At 43.6% G+C, this 20,023-nt stretch overlaps 2 protein-coding genes across 3 annotated transcripts in view; one reads left to right on the top strand and one right to left on the bottom strand.

Annotated features, from left to right (window-relative positions):
- pou6f2 (POU class 6 homeobox 2) overlaps window positions 1-18,875 on the bottom strand; it is a 711,266-nt gene extending 692,391 nt beyond the window's left edge. The window contains exons 1-4 of the mRNA XM_063066795.1: window positions 18,844-18,875; window positions 18,104-18,176; window positions 17,828-18,015; window positions 17,529-17,636 (exon numbers count right to left, since the gene is read on the bottom strand). Coding sequence (XP_062922865.1) covers window positions 17,529-17,537 — 9 coding nt within the window. The 5' untranslated portion in view covers window positions 17,538-17,636; window positions 17,828-18,015; window positions 18,104-18,176; window positions 18,844-18,875. The remainder of the gene's footprint in view (window positions 1-17,528; window positions 17,637-17,827; window positions 18,016-18,103; window positions 18,177-18,843) is intronic.
- Window positions 18,876-18,961: 86 nt separating this feature from the next.
- The window catches only part of vps41 (VPS41 subunit of HOPS complex), a 237,190-nt gene continuing 236,128 nt past the window's right edge, over window positions 18,962-20,023 (top strand). For both annotated transcript variants that reach the window (XM_063042399.1, XM_063042407.1), the window contains exon 1: window positions 18,962-18,990. In XM_063042399.1, the coding sequence (XP_062898469.1) occupies window positions 18,973-18,990 (18 nt within the window). In that variant the 5' untranslated portion in view covers window positions 18,962-18,972. The remainder of the gene's footprint in view (window positions 18,991-20,023) is intronic.

Here is a 20,023-nt window from a genome sequence, read left to right on the forward strand (position 1 = left end):
AATTCGCCTGTTTCTGTCTGTAGGGGACCTACATTTGTCTTAACCAATCTTTTTCTTTTCGCATATCTATAAGAGCTTTTACAGTCAGTTTTTATGTTCCCTACCAGTTTTCTCTCATAATCTTTTTTCCCCTTCCTAATTAAGCCCTTTGTCCTCCTCTGCTGGACTTTGAATTTCTCCCAGTCCTCAGGTGAGCCACTTTTTCTGGCTAATTTGTACACTTCTTCTTTGGAATTGATACTATCCCTAATTTCCCTTGTCAGCCACGGGTGCACTACCTTCCTTGATTTATTCTTTTGCCAAACTGGGATGAACAATTGTTGTAGTTCATCCATGCGATCTTTAAATGCTTGCCATTGCATATCCACTGTCAACCCTTTAAGTGTCATTTGCCAGTCTATCCTAGCTAATTCACGTTTCATACCTTCAAAGTTACCCTTCTTTAAGTTCAGAACCTTTGTTTCTGAATTAACTATGTCACTCTCCACCTTAATGAAGAATTCCACCATATTGTCTTGGAGAGAGTCTGGAGGAGGTTCACAAGGATGATTCTGGGAATGAAGGAGTTAACTTGTGAGGAGTGTCTGGCAGCTTTGGGCCTGTACTCACTGGAATGCATGGGAATCTCACTGAATGTCGAAAGGACTCTATATGGTGGGGATGTCCAAAACTGAGGTGTAACCCTTTAGAACAGAGGTAAGGAGGAGTTTTTTTTTCGGCAGAGAGTAGTGAATCTGTGGAATGCTCTGCCACAGACTGTGGTGGAGGCCCAGACCGTGAGTATGTTTAAACCAAACAATTGATCGGTCAGGGCATAAAAGGCTATGGTGAGAAGGCAGGTGTATGGTTTTGAGTGGGATCCGGGTTCAGCCAAGATGGAATGGTGGAGCAGACTTGATGTGCTGAATGCCCTAATCCTGCTCCTATGTCTTAAGGTCTTGTACATCTCTGATTTTAATTTTCTTGTGGGCATAATCAATAAATATATAGAATAACAAAATCAATGAAAGACCACCCAACTAGGGTGTTCAACCGGAATGCAAAAGATGATAAACTGCGCAAATGCTAAAAGAAGAAATAATAATAATAAATAAATAAGCAATAAATACTGAGAACATGAGATGGTTGGAACATTTCAATGGTGGGGCAAGTGAAGTTGAATGAAGTTAGCACCACTGGTTCAAGACCCTGATGGTTGAAGTGTTCCTGAACCTGGTGGTGTGAGTCTTGAGATTCCTGAACCTTTTTTCTGATGGTAGCAGTGAGAAGAGAGCACAGCCTCGGTGGTGGGGGTCCCTGATGTTGGATGCTGCTATCCTGTGACAGCTTTTCGTGTAGGTGTGCTCAGTGGTGGGGAGATCTTTACCTGTGAGGGACTGGGTTAGTTCTAGGGCCGATACTGAAGGTCAAAGCATGAAAGTCGATTACAAGTTCAGAGCTGGCAGCCCAATGGCCGAAGCTGTAGAAATCTGCAGCTATTAGGGAGTCAGAGGCCCAGTGTCTGAGATTCTGCGAGGCCAGTGGAGGCTGCAGGCCGTGAAGGTGCCTGATCTGCAGTTAAATACTGTCTGTGTGGGTTTGAGTGGGTTTATGGGTGGATGGGGGGTGAGGAAAAGGGCTTGTTTTGCTGTGGTTGTTTTGTTGTGTTCTATGTTGTTCTCCCATGCATTGGGGGCATGCTGGGGGCATCCCCAGCTACACATCCTTAGAAATAATAATAATTATTATCAAGTCAGCAATAAATATTGAGAACATGAGATGGAGGGTCTTAGAAAGTGAGTCCATGGTTTGTGGGAACAGTTCAGTGATGAGCCAAGTGAAGTTTGGTGAAGTTGTCCCCTCTGGTTGAGGGTAATAACTGTTCCTGAATTTGGTGGTGTGGGTCCTGAGGCTCCTGTACCTCCTTCCTGATGGCAGCAGTGAGAAGGGATCATGTCCTGGGTGGTGGGGGCCCTGATGATGGATGCTGTTTTTGGGTGTGTTGGTCGTTAGCACAAGCAACACATTTCACTTTATGTTTTGAAGCATATATGACACATAAATGAATCTGAGACATTTGCTCAAAGCTCCCAGGTTCTCAACGTTAGATGGTCATCTTGTTTTCTTCACATCCCATTGTGAAGTGATTCATTTTGGAAGGTTGAATTTGAAGGCAGAATGCAGGGTTTAATGGTCAGATTCATGGCAGTGTGGAGGAACTGAAGGATCTTGGGATCCATGTCTGTAGACCCCTCAAAGTTCCCGAGCAAGTTGACAGGGTGATTAAGAAGCTGTATGCTACGTTGGCCTTCACTAGTCAAGGGATTCATTTCACGAGCTTCAGGGTAATGTTGTAGCTCTATAAAACTCTGGTTTGACCACTCTTGGAGTATTGTGTTCAGTTCTGGTTAGCTCATAATAGGAAGGATGTGGAAGCTTTGGTGAGGATGCAGAGAAGATTTACCAGGATGCTGCCTGGATTATGTCATATAAAGATAGCTTTTCTCTTTGGAGTGAAGGAGGATGAACGTGACTTGATAGAAGTGTACAAGATGATAAGAGGCATAGATCAAGTGGACAGCCAGAGATTTTTTTTCCAAGGCGGTAATGGCTAATATGAGGGGGCATTGTATAAGATGATTTTAGGAAAGTATAGGGGGAATGTCAGAGGTAAGATTTTTTACACAGAGTGTTGGGTACATGGAACCTGCCAGGAGTGATTGTGGAGGCTGATACATAAGGGGTACATTGATGACAGAACACTGGAGGGCTATATAGGAGCGAAGGGTGAGATTGATCTTCGAGTAGGTTAAAAGGTCATTTTAATGCCGTGGGCCAAAGAACCTGTACTGTGCTACAATGTTCTATGTTTTGTGTTCTATTTTCACTGTCTTCTACTGCACTCTCTCCAAAATATAATGCTTCTTCGGATGCAGCAAGTCCTGCCCTCTGCTTATTCTGACAGTCAGGCAGTATCCCATTGGGATGTCTAAAAATTCGCCTAATAGCTTTGCAGAAGATTAAAGCCAATAAAAACTCCCTTGACACTTGTCACATCACTCCCTGCAGACTTATGGAACGTGGAACAGCTTCAGAAAGTACCAAAGACTTAGAATAGTCGTACAGGCCATCTCTGGGTAATGAGCAGGGTCTGTTTTTACAGATATTCATAAGTCAGAAAATACACAAAAATATCTCAATAGTATTATATTGACTGGAATTAAAGCACGTCAAACTGATTAGAAAGAACAATTACAAAAAGTGGAGGGAGGTAGGAAACCAGTTCTGCTATTTGAACGTACGCATATTCACTGATGGGTCACTTTAATTGTAGCCCTGTACACCCGTCTTTAACGCAAATATCTAATCAGCCAATCATCTGACGGCTGCTCAGTGCAAAAAACCATACAGACATGGTCCAAGAGGTTCAGTTGTTCAATCCAAACTACGGAATGGGGAAGAAATGTGATCTAAGTGACTTTTACTGTGGAATGGTTGCTGGTGCCAGATGGGGTGGTTTTGGGTATCTCAGAAACTGTTGATCTCTTGGGGTTTCAAGATTAAGGATTCAAAGTTGTTTAATGGTCATTTCCAGTACAAGTGTAAAGGAAAATATAATAATTGCTACTGTGGATCTGACACACCACACAAAAAAAAACACAATAAGATAAAGAACAAAGCAATGATAATAATAGTATCTATACAAAACTACGGAAAGCCACAATACAAAACACACCAGATTAGTCCGAAAGTTCCTAGCAATTGAGAAATAACTGTGTTTGGCTCTGCCCATACCTTAGGTTTTATCAGTTTGAGCCGAGACAAAAGTAAATAATAATAATAATATAGGATAAACAAGTAAGAACAACTTACTTAATATACATAACCATTCCAAACACACATTTAACAGACAGACGTGAAAGCACAGAGGAACATCTTGAGAAATTTCTGAAACGCCCGTTCGCTGCTGTCGTTACTGCGTGATCGAGAATCTTCTGGAGGGAAGGCCTCAAAATCCCCGGCTTTGCCTGCTGCTGGCAACCGAGATTGAGGTCGAATCGTTCAGATAGAGATGATGCTCGGTACTCAGTATCGGAGGGCTGATCAGAGCTTGAAGTTTTCGGACGACTCAGAGTCGGACTGTGGTCGGGCATGGCAGGGAGAGTTTTCTTGCTTCTCCCGTCTGTGTGAGATGTGGGACTTTCGAGAGACTTTGAACTTTTTACTGTGCTCATGGACTGTTCTTCATCAAGTTATGGTATTGTTGCACTGTTGTAACTAGATGTTATAATTACGTGGTTTTGTTAGTTTTTTCAGTCTTGGTCTGTCCTGTATTTTGTGATATCACACCGGAGGAATATTGTATCATTTATTAATGCATGCATTACTAAATGACAATAAAAGAGGACTGTGTGTCTTCATAATCTAATCTAAAACATACAGAAATCAATAAGTGAAAAACACTGGAAATATGCTGAATTAAAAGAGGAAATTGAAAGAGCTTGGAACATGAACAGGGTATATATCGTCCCAATGGAAATATCTACAACTGGTATCATCCCAAAGGCACTACACATTAGACAATTAGACCTACACAGCAATATCTATGTAAATCTCCAGAAAGCCACAACACTAGCACCACTAGAATAGTCCAAAAATTCCTAGAAACTGACAAATGAGTGTGCTTGGTTATGCCTGTACCTCAGGTTTTATCAGTTTGAGCTTAGAAAAAAATAAATTGAAATAAGATAAAAAGCACAATAAATATAAATATATAAGATAGCTTGTACACATAAATTGATTGTATGTCCATAAAGTGAAGCTATGTCCCGGAGTGTTGGTACATAAGGTTTCTCTGACTGGAAATGATAAAGTAGTGGTGGCTGGGGGTGTGGTGGGGTGGGTTAGTGGGTGGAGGCATTGATCAGCCTTACTGCTTGGGGAGAGTAACTGTTTTTGAGTCTGGTGGTCCTGGTGTGGATGCTATGTAGCCTCCTTCCTGATGGGAGTGAGACAAACAGTCCATGCGCAGGGTGGATGGGAACGTTCATGATGTTAAAGGCCCTTTTCCAGCACTCTTCTGTGTATAGTATGCCCTTGATGATAGGTAGGCTGGAGCTGGCGATGCATTAGGCAGTTTGGTTCATCTGTTGTCGAGTCTTCCAGCCCGCAGCAGGGCAGTTTCCGTACCAAGCAGGCATGCAGCTTCTTGGGATACTCTCTACTGAAGAAGTGTACAACGATGCACAACAGCCTCTAGAGTTTAAAGAGAATGGTGCGAAAAGCCAAAAAAAAACATCCAGTGAGTGGCAGTTCTTTGGACAAAAAATGCCTTGCTAGAGGAGAATGGGCAGACTGGTTCACGCTGACAGGAAGGCGACAGTAACTCAAATAACCACATGTTACAACAGTGGTGTGCAGAAGAGCATCTCTGGATGCACAACACGTCGAACCTTGAAATGGATGGGCTACAGCAGCAGAAGATCACAAACTCACACTCCTACTCAGTAGCCACTTTATTAGCTACGGGAGCTACCCAATAAAGAGGCCACTGAGTGTATTGTTGTTGCTCCGCTCTGAGCCTTGTGGGGCATTGGGAGGCAACTTTGCTGTTTCTTTAGCATTTGTTATGAGGCTGAGTTGCCAGCTTCAGGTGCTAGCCAACCAAAGGTAACTAAAAAGTGAAAAGAAGGGAAAAGGCTAAATATGAAGGCAGACTAGCCAATAATATAAAGCAGGATACCAGAAGTTATTTCCATTATATAAAGAGTTAAAGGGAAGTGAGAGTTGATGTTGGACCTCTGGAAAATGATGCTGGTGAGGTAGTAATGGGGGATAAAGAAATGGCAGGTGAACTTAATGGGTACTTTGCATCAGTCTTCATTGTGGAAGACACCAGCAGTGTGCCAGAGGTCCGTGAGTGTCAGGGATCAGGAGTTGGTGTAATTGCTATTACAAAGGAAAAAGTGCCAGGCAAACTCAAATATTTTAAGGTTAAGTCAACTGGACCATATAGACTACATCCCAGAGTCCTGAGAGCGGTTGCTGCTGAGATAACAGATGCGTTGGTCATGATCTTTCAAGAATCACTTGATTCTGGCATGGTCCCGGAGGACTGGAAGATTGCAAGTATCACTCCACTCTTTACAAAGGGAGGAAAGAAATTATAGGCCAGTTAGCTTAACTTCAGAGGTTAGGAAAGTGTTGGAGTGAATTATTAAGGATCAGCTTTTAAGCTACTTGGAGACTAATGATAAAATAAGTCAAAGTCAGCATGGTTTCTGTAAAGGGAAATCTTGCCTGACAAATCTGTTAGAGCTCTTCAAAGAAGTAACAAGCAGGGTGGACAAAGGAGAGGTAGTGGATGTCATTTACTGGGATTTTCAGAAGGCATTTATTAAGGCGTCACACATGAGGCTGCTTGACAAGACAGAATCCTATGCCATTACAAGAAAGATTCTGGCTGACAGGTAGGAGGCACCAATAAAAGGGGCCTTTTCTGGTTGGCTGCTGGTGACTCGTGGCATTCCTCAAGGGTCAGTATTGGGACTGCTACTTTTCACATTGCTTGACAAAGATTTGGATAATGGAATTGATGGCTTTGTGGCAATGTTTGCAGATGATATGAAGATAGGTGGAGGGGTAGGTAGTGCTGAGGAAGCAATGCGATTACAGCAGGACTTAAGACAAACTGGAAGAATGGGCAAAAAAGTGGCAGATGGAATACAGTGTTGGGAAATGTATGATAATGCATTTTGGTAAAAGGAAAAATAGTGCAGACTATTATCTAAATGGGGAGAAGGTTCAATCATCAGAGGTGCAGAGGGACTTAGGAGTCCTCATGCAAGACTCCCAGAAGGTTAATTTACAGGTTGAGTCTGTGATAAAGAAGGCAAATGCAATTTGGCATTTATTTCAAGGGGAATAGAATATGAAAACAAGGAGATAATGCTGACGCTTTATAAGACAATAGTCACGCTGCACTTGGAGTATTGTCAACAGTTTTGAGCACCATACCCCATATCTCAGAAAGGATGTGTTGTCATTGGAAAAGGTCCAGAGGAGGTCGCGAGGATAATTCCGGGAATGAAGGGGTTAACATATGAGGAGCATTTGGCAGCTTTGGGCCTGTACTCACTTGCATTTAGAAGAATGCAGAGGATCTCATTGAAACCTACCAGATGTTGACAGGACTAGATAGAGTGGATATGGAGAGCATGTTTCGTATGGTGGGAGTATCCAGAAGTAGAAGGCACAGCTTCAAAACTGAGGGGCAACCCTTTGGAACAGAGGTAAGAAGGATATTTTTTTAGCCACAGGGTAGTGAATCTGTGGAATGCTCTGCCGCAGTCTGTAGTGGAGGCCAATTCCTTGAGTGTATTTAAGGCAGAAGTTGATCATTTCCTGATCAATCAGGGCATCAAAGGATATAGCGAGAAGGCAGATGTATGGGGTTGAGTGGGATCTGGAATCAGCCATGATGGAATGGTGGAGTAGACTAGATGGGCTGAATGGCCTAATTTGCTCCTATGTCTTATGTTCTTATGATGCTCCACCAAGCACAGATGGAAAGCGTGGAAGGAAGTGGCCAGATTCATACCACTCGCTTTGAAGTCCAGTACTCTTGCCACTGCTCCATCAGCTTGCCAAGAGTGTAGGTTGGACCTTGTATATTTTATGTGTTGTGTCTTGACTGAATGTTTGTGTCAATGATGCTGCAGGATTCTCGTTGTACCTGTAACTCATCGTACTTGTGCATAACAAATAAACTCGACTTAAGTTCAAGATTCATTGATTATCAAAGAATGTATAAATTACCCAACTTTGATATTTGCTTGCTCAAGAAACCTGAAAGAACCCAATTAAAAAAAAAACAAATGAAAATAAAAATAAAAGACCAACCCTCGATGTGCAAGAGAAAAAAAAATAAAAATCATGCAAACAACAATTCTGGTTAAGAAGGCACTATCAAACGTGCACGGCAGCTTCTGGAAGTCAAAAATTTAAGAAATCTAACAAGTTTCCATAAGTCAGATGTTCTTAATCTGGAAATGGCCAGTGATCAGAGAAAGCAATTATGCTCATCCACTGAGCTCTAAATGCATCTTAAGTTCTTAAATGCCCCTGATATATTTGCCCCTAAACCATCATTGGGAGGGCAGTCCATGCACTCACCACTCAGTGTAAAAACCTGAGATACAACCCTTCCACTTTCCTTCAATCACCTGAAAATTAACCACCCGCCCATTAGCCATTTAACTCTGCCGTGGACGGCGACAAGCCTGGCTGTGATGGGAGGAGGGTTGGGCATGGTGCTAGCAACCCCATCCCATAAAAACTCAGCACTACAGAAACGCCAGCAGGAGCTCCTAAGTTCCCATCCCTGGGAGAGAAGGATCTTCACAGAAGGGCTACACCTGGGGGAAAATCGAAAGACTGGCCCAGGACGGCAAACTCTAGCAAGCTGCTGTTGACGGCCTGTGCCCCAGTAAGTAAGTATATGAGTCAATTGCACCTTGGGAAATGGCCTCTGGCTGTGCTCTTGTCCCATTACTGCCATCAGGAAACAGGGACGGGAGCCATAGGTCCCACACCATCAGGTTCAGGGACAGTTGAAGCAGTGATGCCTCAAAAAACGCAGCATCGATCATTAAGGACCCCCATCACCCAGGTCATGCCTTGTTTTCATTGCTACCGTCAGGGAGGAGGTACAGAAGTGTGTGAGCACACACTCAGTGATCCAGGAACAGCTTCTTCCCCTCTGCAATCCAATTTCTGAATGGACATTGAACCCATGAACACTGCCTCACTACTTCTTATTTCCTTTTTTTGCACTAAATATATATTTTTACTGTAATTCTTATCTTTCTCTATTATCATGTGTTGTAATGTACTGCTGTTGCTTCTGAAGCTCCTGAAGTAGCATGGACAACTTCACTCACATCAACACCACAACCTACAGACGCACTTTCAAGAATTCTTCAACTCGTGATCTCAAAATGTAAACATATTTATTGAGTTCTTTGCACAATTTGTCTTCTTTTGCGTATTGGATGTTTACTAGTCTTTGTTTATGTCGAGTTTTTCATAAAATAAGGCATTGGTTAGATCGCGCTTGGACTTTTGGGCACCTTATCTTAAAGAATGCTCTGCCTTTGGAGAGGGTCCAGAGGTTCAGAAAAACAATCCCGGTAATGAAAGGGTTAATGTATGAGGAGCGGATAAGGCTCTGTCCCTGTACTTGCTACTGTTTAGAAGAATGAGGGGGATCTCATTGAAACCGGTCAAATATTGAAAGGCCTTGATAGAGTGGATGTGAAGAGGATGTTTCCTATCACAAATATGAGAAAATCTGCAGAGGCTGGAAATCTAAGCAACACACACTGGAGGAACTCAGCAGGCCAGGCAGCATCTATGGAAAAGAGTAAACAGTCGATTTTTCAGGCAGGGACTAGAGGACGTTTCCTATAGTGGCCCAAGTCCAGGACCAGAGTGCACAGCCTCATAATAGAAGGCCTTCTCTTTAGAGCACAGAGCATTTAGCCAGAGTGTGGTGAAATTCATTACCACAGATAGCTGTGGAGGCAAGGCATTGGGTATATTTAAAGTAGAGGTTGATAGGTGCTTGGTGATAGGTAAAGATGTCAAAGGTCACAGAGAATGGGATTGGAAGGGATAATAAATCAGCCATCATGGAATGGTGGAGCAGACTGGGTGGGCTGAATGGCCATTGTCTTATGTCTTTCTTTATTTTCCAGTAAATACTTGAAAGAAAGCAAATCTCGAGGTAGCATGAGGCTCTCCGTTGGTCGGAGATAATCATGGATATTGAGTCTACACGTTATGCAAGCCTGCACAGTACGATGTGGAGAGCAAGCATTTGCCCATGTAGCAGACCACATCCCCCCCACCGACCAATGCTCCATGCAGCTGATGAATCCAAAGGAATGTCAGAGCTAAATATAGTTCAGCAGCAGCAGTGTAGTTGCCAGTCAGCGTTGAACTTAACGTGGGACTGCCTCAGGGACTCCAGCTGCAGATTTTTCCTTGCGGTTTATGCCTGAAACTTTCCCCATGAGTGGGTGTAGCCACAAGGCAGCAGAAGTTCGAGATCAGAGTTTCCCTTCTTCTAAATGAGCTGCCAACCACGGCCGATGAGCCCCATCTGCCAGAAGCGACTGGTTTTAAGGCACCAGTAACCCACCTTTGTCCCTTCTGTCAGTAGAAATGGTTCTGCCGGGCTTAGTAGCTAAGCCACACGTGAAGGCCAGGAACTGGACTTGGTTGTCGGAGGCTATTTGAGACACACACCATTGGGAGCATTTAATAGGTAGTGGGAGCTTGTCACCATTACTCCCCTTCCCTGGATATGACAATTTTAAGGAACCAACCCAACCTGAAGGAGCCACAGGGCAGTATACATACTTAGATACTTTGACTTTCAGCATGTGAATCAAGGGGCTGAGTGAGAGATATTCATGCCCAGGTTGAAGTACAGTTGCAATTATATAATGCCTCAGACTGTGCCTCATTGCCCGGACAGATTCCGTGTCAGAAAGGTCAACAGGTAGAATGCCATCTCTCAACCTACAGGATGTAGAGAGATGCGTGAAAATGAATCTGCTGACATAGTTATTCCGACAGGTTTAAAGGTGAAACTTTATCTTCTTAGGCGAAAGTTGGAGGTGGAGAAGTGATTAGATCTGTGAGACCATCAGCACAGGTGAATTTCTTCAGCCAGAGGGTGGTGAATTTGTGGAATTCATTGCCACCGATGGCTGTGGAGGCCGAGACATTGGGTTATTTTAAACCGGAGGTTGTGCTGACCAACTGGCTGGTGTGGTCATGGATATCTTCAACCTCTCACTCTGGCAGTGTGTGCTGCCCACCTGCTTCAAATGGACTTCAATTACACCGGTGCCCAAGAAGAGTGTGGTGACCTGCCTCAGTGACTTTTGCCCAGTGGCACTTATGTCCACAGTGGTGAAGTGTTTTGAGAGGTCCATGATGAAACATGTCAGTTCCTGTCTGAGGGCAACTTGGATCTGCTCCAATTTGCCTGCTGAAGCAACAGGTCTACAGCAGATGCCACCTCGCCGGCTCTTCACTCAACACCAGAACATTGGGACAGCAAGGATGCATACATCAGGATGCTCTTTATTGATGACAGCTCAGCATTTAACACCATCATCTCCTCAGAACTAAACTCTAAGACCTAGGCCTCAATACCCCCTTGTGTAATTGGATCCTGGATTTCCTCACTTGTAGACCCCAGTCAGTTTGGATTGGCAGAAAATCTCCCCCACAATTTCCATCAGCATAGGAGCACCACAGGGCTGTGTACTTAGCCCCCTGCTGGACTCGTTTTATACCTTGTTGATGTGGCTAAGTACAGCTCCAACATCATATATAAGTTTGTTGATGATATTACTGTTGTGGGCTGTATCAAAGATGATGATGAATCAACATACAGGAGGAAGATTGAAAATTTGGCTGAGTGGTGTCATAACAACAACCTCTCACTCAATGTCAACAACACCAAGGAACTGATTGTAGACTTTAGGAGAGGGAAACCAGAGGTCCATGTGGCATAGAACCATAGACCACTATAGCACAGAGAACAGGCCTTTCGGCCCTTCTAGTCTGTGCTGAAACATTATTCCGTTAGTCCCATTGACCTTCATCCAGTCCATAACCCTCCAGACCTATCCCACCCATGTACCTATCCAATTTATTCTTAAAGCCTAAGAATGTTCCCGCATTTACCACTCATCCCACACTCCCACCACTCTCTGAGTGAAGAAGTTCCCCCTAATGTTCTCCCTAAACCTTTCCCCTTTCACCCTAAAGCCATGTCCTCCCGTATTTATCTCTCCTAATCTAAGTGGAAAGAGCCTATTCACATTTACTCTGTCTATACCCATCATAATTTTGTAAACCTCTATCAAATCTCCCCTCATTCTTCTACACTCCAAGGAATAAAGTTCTAACTTGTTCAATCTTTCCCTGTAACACAACTCCTGAAGACCCAGCAACAACCTAGTAAATCTTCTCTGCACTCTTTCAAACTTACTGATATCCTTCCTATAGTTAGGTGACCAAAACTGCACACAATACTCCAAATTTGGCCTCACCAATGTCTTATAAAACTATAACATCCAGGACTATCGGCTCGTGCCTGTCTAGGGGAAACCCCGTCCGCCCGCCAAACCGTGTCTCACGTTTGCGTAGTTGCTGTGTAATGCGCCCTGGTACAAACTCACACATCGACTATCAGACAGCACACAATGTACGATTTACAGATTACACTTTATAGATCTTACTGGAACTATGTAATTAATAGAGATACAATATAAAAGGAAAGTAAAAGGCGCCAAACTTATCAGAGTTCAATCACTTCGTGCACAACCATTGGAGCTCAATTAACAGGGTCTTCTTTACACCATTCGACCTCCTCCAACCCCCTCGACCCGCCACCTAGGACCAACCACGGTGGTCGACCAGAGCGCATCCAGCACGTCCTTCCTCTTCGGTCCTCCTCCTGAAAAGCCCGCACACTGATCCAGGTTCTCACACAAACAGATGGAATAACATAGCTTCCATTGGTTAGTTTCTCCGTTATCTATAACTATAACCCAAACATTTCAGCTACAGAGAACATACCTCATAGTTAACATTACAAACAAGCCATTTCATTATTACACTTCAGAGTTAGTTAGGTATAACTGGCAGTTAACAGTTAATATTACTGAGAACCCTACACAACCTCCCCATAACATCCCAACTCCTATACTCAATACTTTGATTTATGAATACCAGGATGCCAAAAGCCTTCTTTACAACCCTCTCTACCTGTGACGCCACTTTCAGGGAATTATGTATCTGAAATCCCAGATCTCTTTGTTCCTCCACACTCCTCAGTGCCCCACCATTTACTGTGTATGTCCTACCTTGATTTGTCCTTCCAAAATGCAACACCTCACACTTGTCTGCATTAAATTCCATCTGCCATTTTTTGGCCCATTTTTCCAGTGGGTCCAGATCCCTCTGCAAGCTTTGAAAGGCTTCCTCGCTGTCCACAACGTCTCCAATCTTAGTGTCATCAGCAAACTTGCTGATCCAATTTACCACATTATTATCTACATCATTGATATAGACAACAAACAACAATGGTCCCAACACAGATCCGTGAGGCACACCACTAGTCACAGGCCTCCAGTCTGATAAGCAATTATCCACTACCGCTCTCTGTCTTCTCCCATACAGCCAATTTCGAATCCAGTTTACAACCTCTCCATGGATACCTAGTGTCTGAACCTTCTGAACTAACCTCCCATGTGGGACCTTGTCAAAGGCCTTACTAAAGTCTATGTAGACAACATCCACAACCTTTCCTTCATCTACTTTCTTGGTAACCTCTCCGAAAAACTCTACAAGATTCATTAGGGGGAGGAGAAGATGGCAATGTGATGCAGCGCGCGTGGCCGCTCCGAAATGATATCGTATGTGTTAACTAGAGGCCGTGCACAATCCTGATTTGATGGAGACAGACGTGAGAAGCACAGAGGAACACCTGGAGAAACTTCTGAAATACCTACTTCACTGCCGCTACTAGTGTGCGATCGAGAATCTCCGGAGGGGAAGGCCCCAAATCCTCGGCTTTGCATATTGCCTGTTGCCGGGGCCAGAGCGCTTGGGAGAGATGGTGCTCGGTGCTCGGTGTTGGAGGGCTGGTCGGAGGGTCGAAGTTTTCGTACGGTCTCAAGAGTTGGCTGTGGTCGGGTGCTTCCAGGATGCTGCGTCGGCAAGTTTGCGGCGCTGGAAGCTCATGGCAGGAAGAGTTTTTTTCCTTCCTTCTACCGTCTGCGTGAGATGATGCGACGTTTTGAGACTTTTTTTTACCGTGGTCTGTTCTTCATCAAATTACGGTATTGCTTTGCACTGTTGTAACTATATGTTATAATTATGTGGTTTTTGTCAGTTTTTCAGTCGGTTTGTCTTGTGTTTCTGTGACATCATTCTGGAGAAACATTGTATCATTTCTTAATGCATGCATTACTAAATGGCAATAAAAGAGGACTGCGTGTCCTCATAATCTAAAAACACGATCTACCATGCACAAAGCCATGCTGACTATCCTTAATCAGCCCTTGGCTGTCCAAATACTTGTATATCCGATCTCTCAGAACACCTTCCAATACTTTACCTACTACTGATGTCAGGCTCACCGGCCTGTAACTACCTGGTTTACTTTTGGAGCCTTTTTTTAAACAACGGAACAACATGAGCTACCCTCCAATCCTCCAGCCCCACACCCATGGCCAAGGGCATTTAAAGTATTTCTGCCAGGGCTCCTGCAATTTCTACACCAGTCTCTCTCAAGGTCTGAGGAAATATCATGTCAGGCCCGGGGGATTTATCTACCTTTATTCGCTGTAAGGCAGCAAGCACCTCCTCCTCTTTAATCTCTATATGTTCCATGACACTGCTGTTTGTTTCCCTTCCTTCCATATACGCTATGCCAGTTTCCTGAGTAAATACTGAAGCAAGAGTTTCCTGAGTAAATACTGATACAAAAAGTTTCCTGAGTAAATACTGATGCAAAGAGTTTCCTGAGTAAATACTGATACAAACTTAAGCCAGTCTTCATTGGAAGATCAGAGGTAGAGAGGGTTAGCAACTTCAAATTCCTGGGTGTTACTATTTCAGTTCTGGACCATCATATAAATGGAATTGCAAAGAAAGCATGGTAGTGCCTCTGCAACACATACATCTGCAGATTTTCTCTTGTTTGTGAATGGCAGTGGCTCTACTTCCTTAGGAGTCTGTGGAGATTTGGCACGACATCAAAAACTTTGACAAACTTTGGCTGTATCACAGCCTGGTATGGAAACACCAATGTCTTTGAACAGAAAATCCTACAAAAGGTGGTGAATTTGGTCCAGTACATCACGGGTAAAGCCCTCACAACCATTCAGCATATCTACATGAAACACTGTTGCAGGAAAACAGCATCCATCGTCAGAGATCCTCACCACCAAAGGCTCTGCTCTTTGCTCACTGCTGCAAGTGCCCCAGGACTCACACCACCAGGTTCAGGAACAGTTACTACCCCACAACTGTCAGGCTCTTGACCAAAGGAGATAACTACACTCACTTGCCCATCTATTGAGACATTCCCCCAACTAATGATCTCACTTTAAGGACTCTTTATCTCATTTTCTTGTTATTTAATACTATTTAATTATATTTGTATTTGCACAGTTTGTTGTCTTTTTGTTGATCTTTCATTGACCCTAATTACAGTTACTATTCTATGGATTTGCCCACAGAAAAATGAATCTCTGGGTTGTGTATGGTGACATATATGTACTCTGATAATAAACGTTACTTTGAGCTTTGAAAAGATCAATCAGATACTGAAACATTTAGTAAGGTCAAGTTTGCTGCTTTCTTAATTTGAAAATAAGCTGAAATTCATTTTTAGAAGTATGTATTTCATTGGTTGCAGTTCCATGTGACATTAGAGAGTTAGGGTGTATTCATAGGGAGGGTTTTGGTCTTAAAGGTTAAATTAAAACATAGAAACATAGAAAACCTACTGCACAATACAGGCCCTATGGCCCACAAAATTATGCCAAACATGTCCCTACCTTAGAAATTACTTGGGTTACCCATAGCCCTCTATTTTTCTAAACTCCATGTTCCTATCCAAAAGTCTCTTAAAAGACCCTATCGTATTAGCCTCCACCACTGTTGCCGGCAGCCCATTACACTCTCTGTGTAAAAAACTTACCCCTGACATCTCCAATGAACCTACTCCCAAGCACCTTAAACTTGTGCCCTCTTGTGGCAGCCAGTTCAGCCCTGGGGAAAAGCCTCTGACTATCCACACGATCAATGCCTCTCATCATCTTATACACCTCTATCAGGACACCTCTCATCCTCCATCGCTCTAAGGAGAAAAGGCCAAGTTCGCTTAACTTGTTTTCATAAGGCATGCTCTCCAATCCAGGCAACATCCTTGTAAATCTCCTCTGCACCCTTTCTATAGTTTCCACATCCTTCCTGTAGTGAGGCGACCAGAACTGAGCACAGTACTCCAAGTAGGGTCTGACCAGGGTCCTATATAGCTGCAACATTACCTCTCGGTTCTTAAATTCAGTTCCACCATTGATGAAGGCCAATACACCGTATGCCTTCTTAACCACAGAGTCAACCTGCACTGCTGCTTTGAGCGTCATATGGACTCGGACCCCAAGATCCCTCTGATCCTCCACACTGCCAAGAGTCTTACCATTAATACTATATTCTGCCATCATATCTGACCTACCAAAATGAACCACCTCACACTTATCTGGGTTGAACTCCATCTGCCACTTCTCAGCCCAGTTTTGCATCCTATTGATGTCCCACTGTAACCTCTGATAGCCCTCCACACTATCCACAACACCCCCAACCTTTGTGTCATCAGCAAACTTACTAACCCATCCGTCCACTTCCTCATCCAGGTCATTTATAAAAATCACGAAGAGTGAGGGTCCCAGAACAGATCCCTGAGGCACACCACTGGTAACCAACCTCCATGCAGAATATGACCCATCTACAACCACTCTTTGCCTTCTGTGGGCAAGCCAGTTCTGGATCCACAAAGCAATATCCCCTTGGATCCCATGCCTCCTTACTTTCTCAATAAGCCTTGCATGGCCTTAATGAGCAAAACCTGTTAATCTAATACGATGAAGTGCTTTGAGTAGGTGGTCATGGCCAGAATCAACTCCTGCCTAAGCAAGGACCTGGACCTGCTGCAATTTGCCTCCGGCCACAATAGGTCTACAGTGGATACAATCTCACTGGCTCTCCACTCGGCCTTGGACAATAGCAATACCTATGTTTGGCTGCTGTTTGTTGATTATAGCTCGGTATTCAACACCAGCATACCCCCAGTATTAATCAATAAGCACCAAACTCTGGGCCTCTGCAATTGGATCCTTGACTTCCTCAGACCACAGTCTGAGCGATCGGAAATAATACCCCCCTCACTGACAACCCCAGCACACCTCAAGGATATGTGCTTAGCCCACTGCACTATTCTCTGTACACCCATGTCCATGTGCCTATTCACAGCTCAAGCACCGTCTTTAAATTTACCAATGCCACAACTGTTGCTGGCAGAATCTCAGATGGTGATGCAGAGGCGTACAGGAATGAGATAGATCAGCCGGTTAAGTGGTGTCACAACAACAACCATGCACCCAACTTCAGTCAGACCAAGGAATTGATTGTGAATTTCAGGAAGTCGAAGGAACACAAATGAGTCCTCATCGCGGATCAGCAGTGGGAAGAGTGGGCAATTTCAGCTTCCTGATTGCCAATATCTCTGGAGATGGGTGTAACATATTGATACAATTACAAAGAAGGCCTGTCAGTGGCCATATTTCATTAGATATCTGAGGAGATTTGGTATGTCACTAAAGACTCTAACAAATTTCTACAGATGTAGAAAAGTCACTCAAAGAGGCAGTATCCATCATGAAAGATATCCTCACCCAGAACATGCTCTCTTCTCATTGCTGCCGTCAGGAATGAGATACAGGAGCCTGAAGACACACACTCAGTGTTTTACGAACAGCTTCTTCCCCTCTGCCGTCAGATATCTGTACGGACAATGAACCCATGAATACCACCTTGGTATTTTTTTTGCCTCTCTTTTTGTATTACTTATTTAATTTAATATTTTAATATCTATATTTATTATTGTAATTTATAGTTTTTAAATTTTATTGCACTGTACCGCTGCTGCAAAACAACAAATTTCATGACATATGCTAGTAATACTAAATCTGACCAAGGAATTGTTTGAGAACCTCGGGAAGCAGACGTCGAAGGAACACACATCAATCCTCATTGAGGGGTCAGCAGTGGAAAGGATGAGCAGTTTCGTGCTCCTGGATCCAGAGTTCAAATTTCAAAGTTCAAAGTAAATTTATTATCAAATGATGTATGTCACCATATACTGCCCTGAGATTCATTTTCCTGCAGTAAAACAAAGAAAGGGAAGAGAGTCAATGAAAATCTACACACAAAGACGACAAACAACCGATGTGCAAAAGAGAAACCATACCTTCACACAATTGATGATGAGAAGATGGTTCCCTTTTCAAAGTTCAAAGTAATTTTGTCACCATATACATTTTCTTGCAGGCATTCACAGTAGAACAGAGAAATACAATAGAATCAATGAAAAACTACACACAAAGACTGACACACAATCGAAGTGCAAAAATAAAATGAACAATAGTATTAATAAATAAATAATATTCTGAACGTGAGTTGTTGAGTCCTTGAAAGTGAGGGGATAGGTTGTGTTCAGTGATCAATTCAGTGTTGTGGTGGGTGAGGTTGTCCATGCTAGTTCAGGAAACTAGTGGTTGAAGGATAATAACTGTTCCTGATCCTGGTAATGTTCCTGAACATCTCGGAAGAACATTCTGTATTGGTGCACATGGGTCAAATGCAAGGAAATGGAAATTATCTTGAGTTACCTTGGTCAACGAGCATGAGTTGAGACAGAAGACCTGCTTCTGTCCTGTACAGATAAGGGATATGGGAGGGGTATAAAGTTTGGTTAAGGGGCTTGGGAACGTGCACGGAGGGCTATGGTCCTGGTGTGGGTCTATGGATCTAGGCAGAATAACAGTCTGGCACAGACTAGATAGGCTGAAGGGCCTATTTTGTTCAGTAGTGATTTAAGACCCAATCTAATGGATATTGCCACTGTTGGTAACTTATATTTAACATTTCAGATTGCATAGCAGGTACAAAAGTCCAAGTTGCTGGACTGTAAGACAGAAAACTGCTTACCATTTTCGAAAACCCGTTCTATCGCTATGGAGTCGACCAATTTGGAAACTACAACTCCCATTAAGCACCGCGAACGACACAGCGTCCCACCATGTTTAACGGGGCACGTGACGTGAGGTCACGAGAACCATGGCGGAAGTAGAGCAGGTAAATGGAGAGTCGCTTCATCTTGTGTTGCAGTTTCTCTATAATTTAAGTATATTTCTCTCTTGTTCCGTGGCTTTTGGAGCTGTTTCATTTCCCTTGGGATGCTGGTGATCCCGGCCTGATACAGCATTCCGTCCGTGATTAATTAGTTCCTGGATCTCTTGGTTATTCTTTCTAAATCAGCCCTGATGATAGACTTGAGGGTGACACCAAGTGTGCAGATTGTGTCCGTTTGGTGAGGGTCAGCAACTTGTATTGGCATACTCTGTTTGCAGTGTTTAATACTTTCTTACATCAGCTGCTATTGATTTGGGGCCATTGATAGCGATAACAGAGGATTAAGTGGTGGTTGCCGTAACGGTTTTCAGCGCCTGTGGTTGTGGTCATGAGGTAGACCTCCCTATGGTCTGTAGCTCAGACAGTGTCACCATCTAACCGTGTCAGTGCCTGGAGGGAGGTTGTTGCCATGAGGTGATCTAAATCGGTCTCTGATGAAAAAGAACGTTGATTAAGTTCAAGTTTTTTGTCATCTGACTGTTCGGAGGGTGGCGGGTTGGAGATGCGTTTCTACTAAATACGCCTTCCCTCCGCTAGCCTGCAGGTCACCCTTGGGCAAGGTGTAGCACCTGCTTAGCCCCTGATCGGGGTCATGTGAAGCCATAGAAGCAGGTGGTGGATGGTCGTATGAGCAGATGGTGCACATCTCAAGTTCTGGTTATGCGACCACTGACGCCTGTCTCTGAAGAGGATTGATAATGGCCGGGGTCACCCATCTTCTAAAGACACTGCTCAGAAGACTATTTCTATAGGAAAATTTGTCAAGAACAATCCTAGTCATGGGTAGAGGACCATGATCGCCCACATCATACAACACTGCACCTAATGATGAAGATGACTGCTATATACAGCCTAATAAACAATGTTCCTCCATACAGTGGTGTACCCATGAATCAACACACATAAAGTGCTGGAGGAACTCAGCAGGATAGGCAGCATCTATGGAGAGGAATAAGCAGTGAGGCAGGCTTTTGCT

This window comes from Mobula hypostoma, chromosome 1 (assembly GCF_963921235.1).
Source record: "Mobula hypostoma chromosome 1, sMobHyp1.1, whole genome shotgun sequence".
Classification (NCBI taxonomy): domain Eukaryota; kingdom Metazoa; phylum Chordata; class Chondrichthyes; order Myliobatiformes; family Myliobatidae; genus Mobula; species Mobula hypostoma.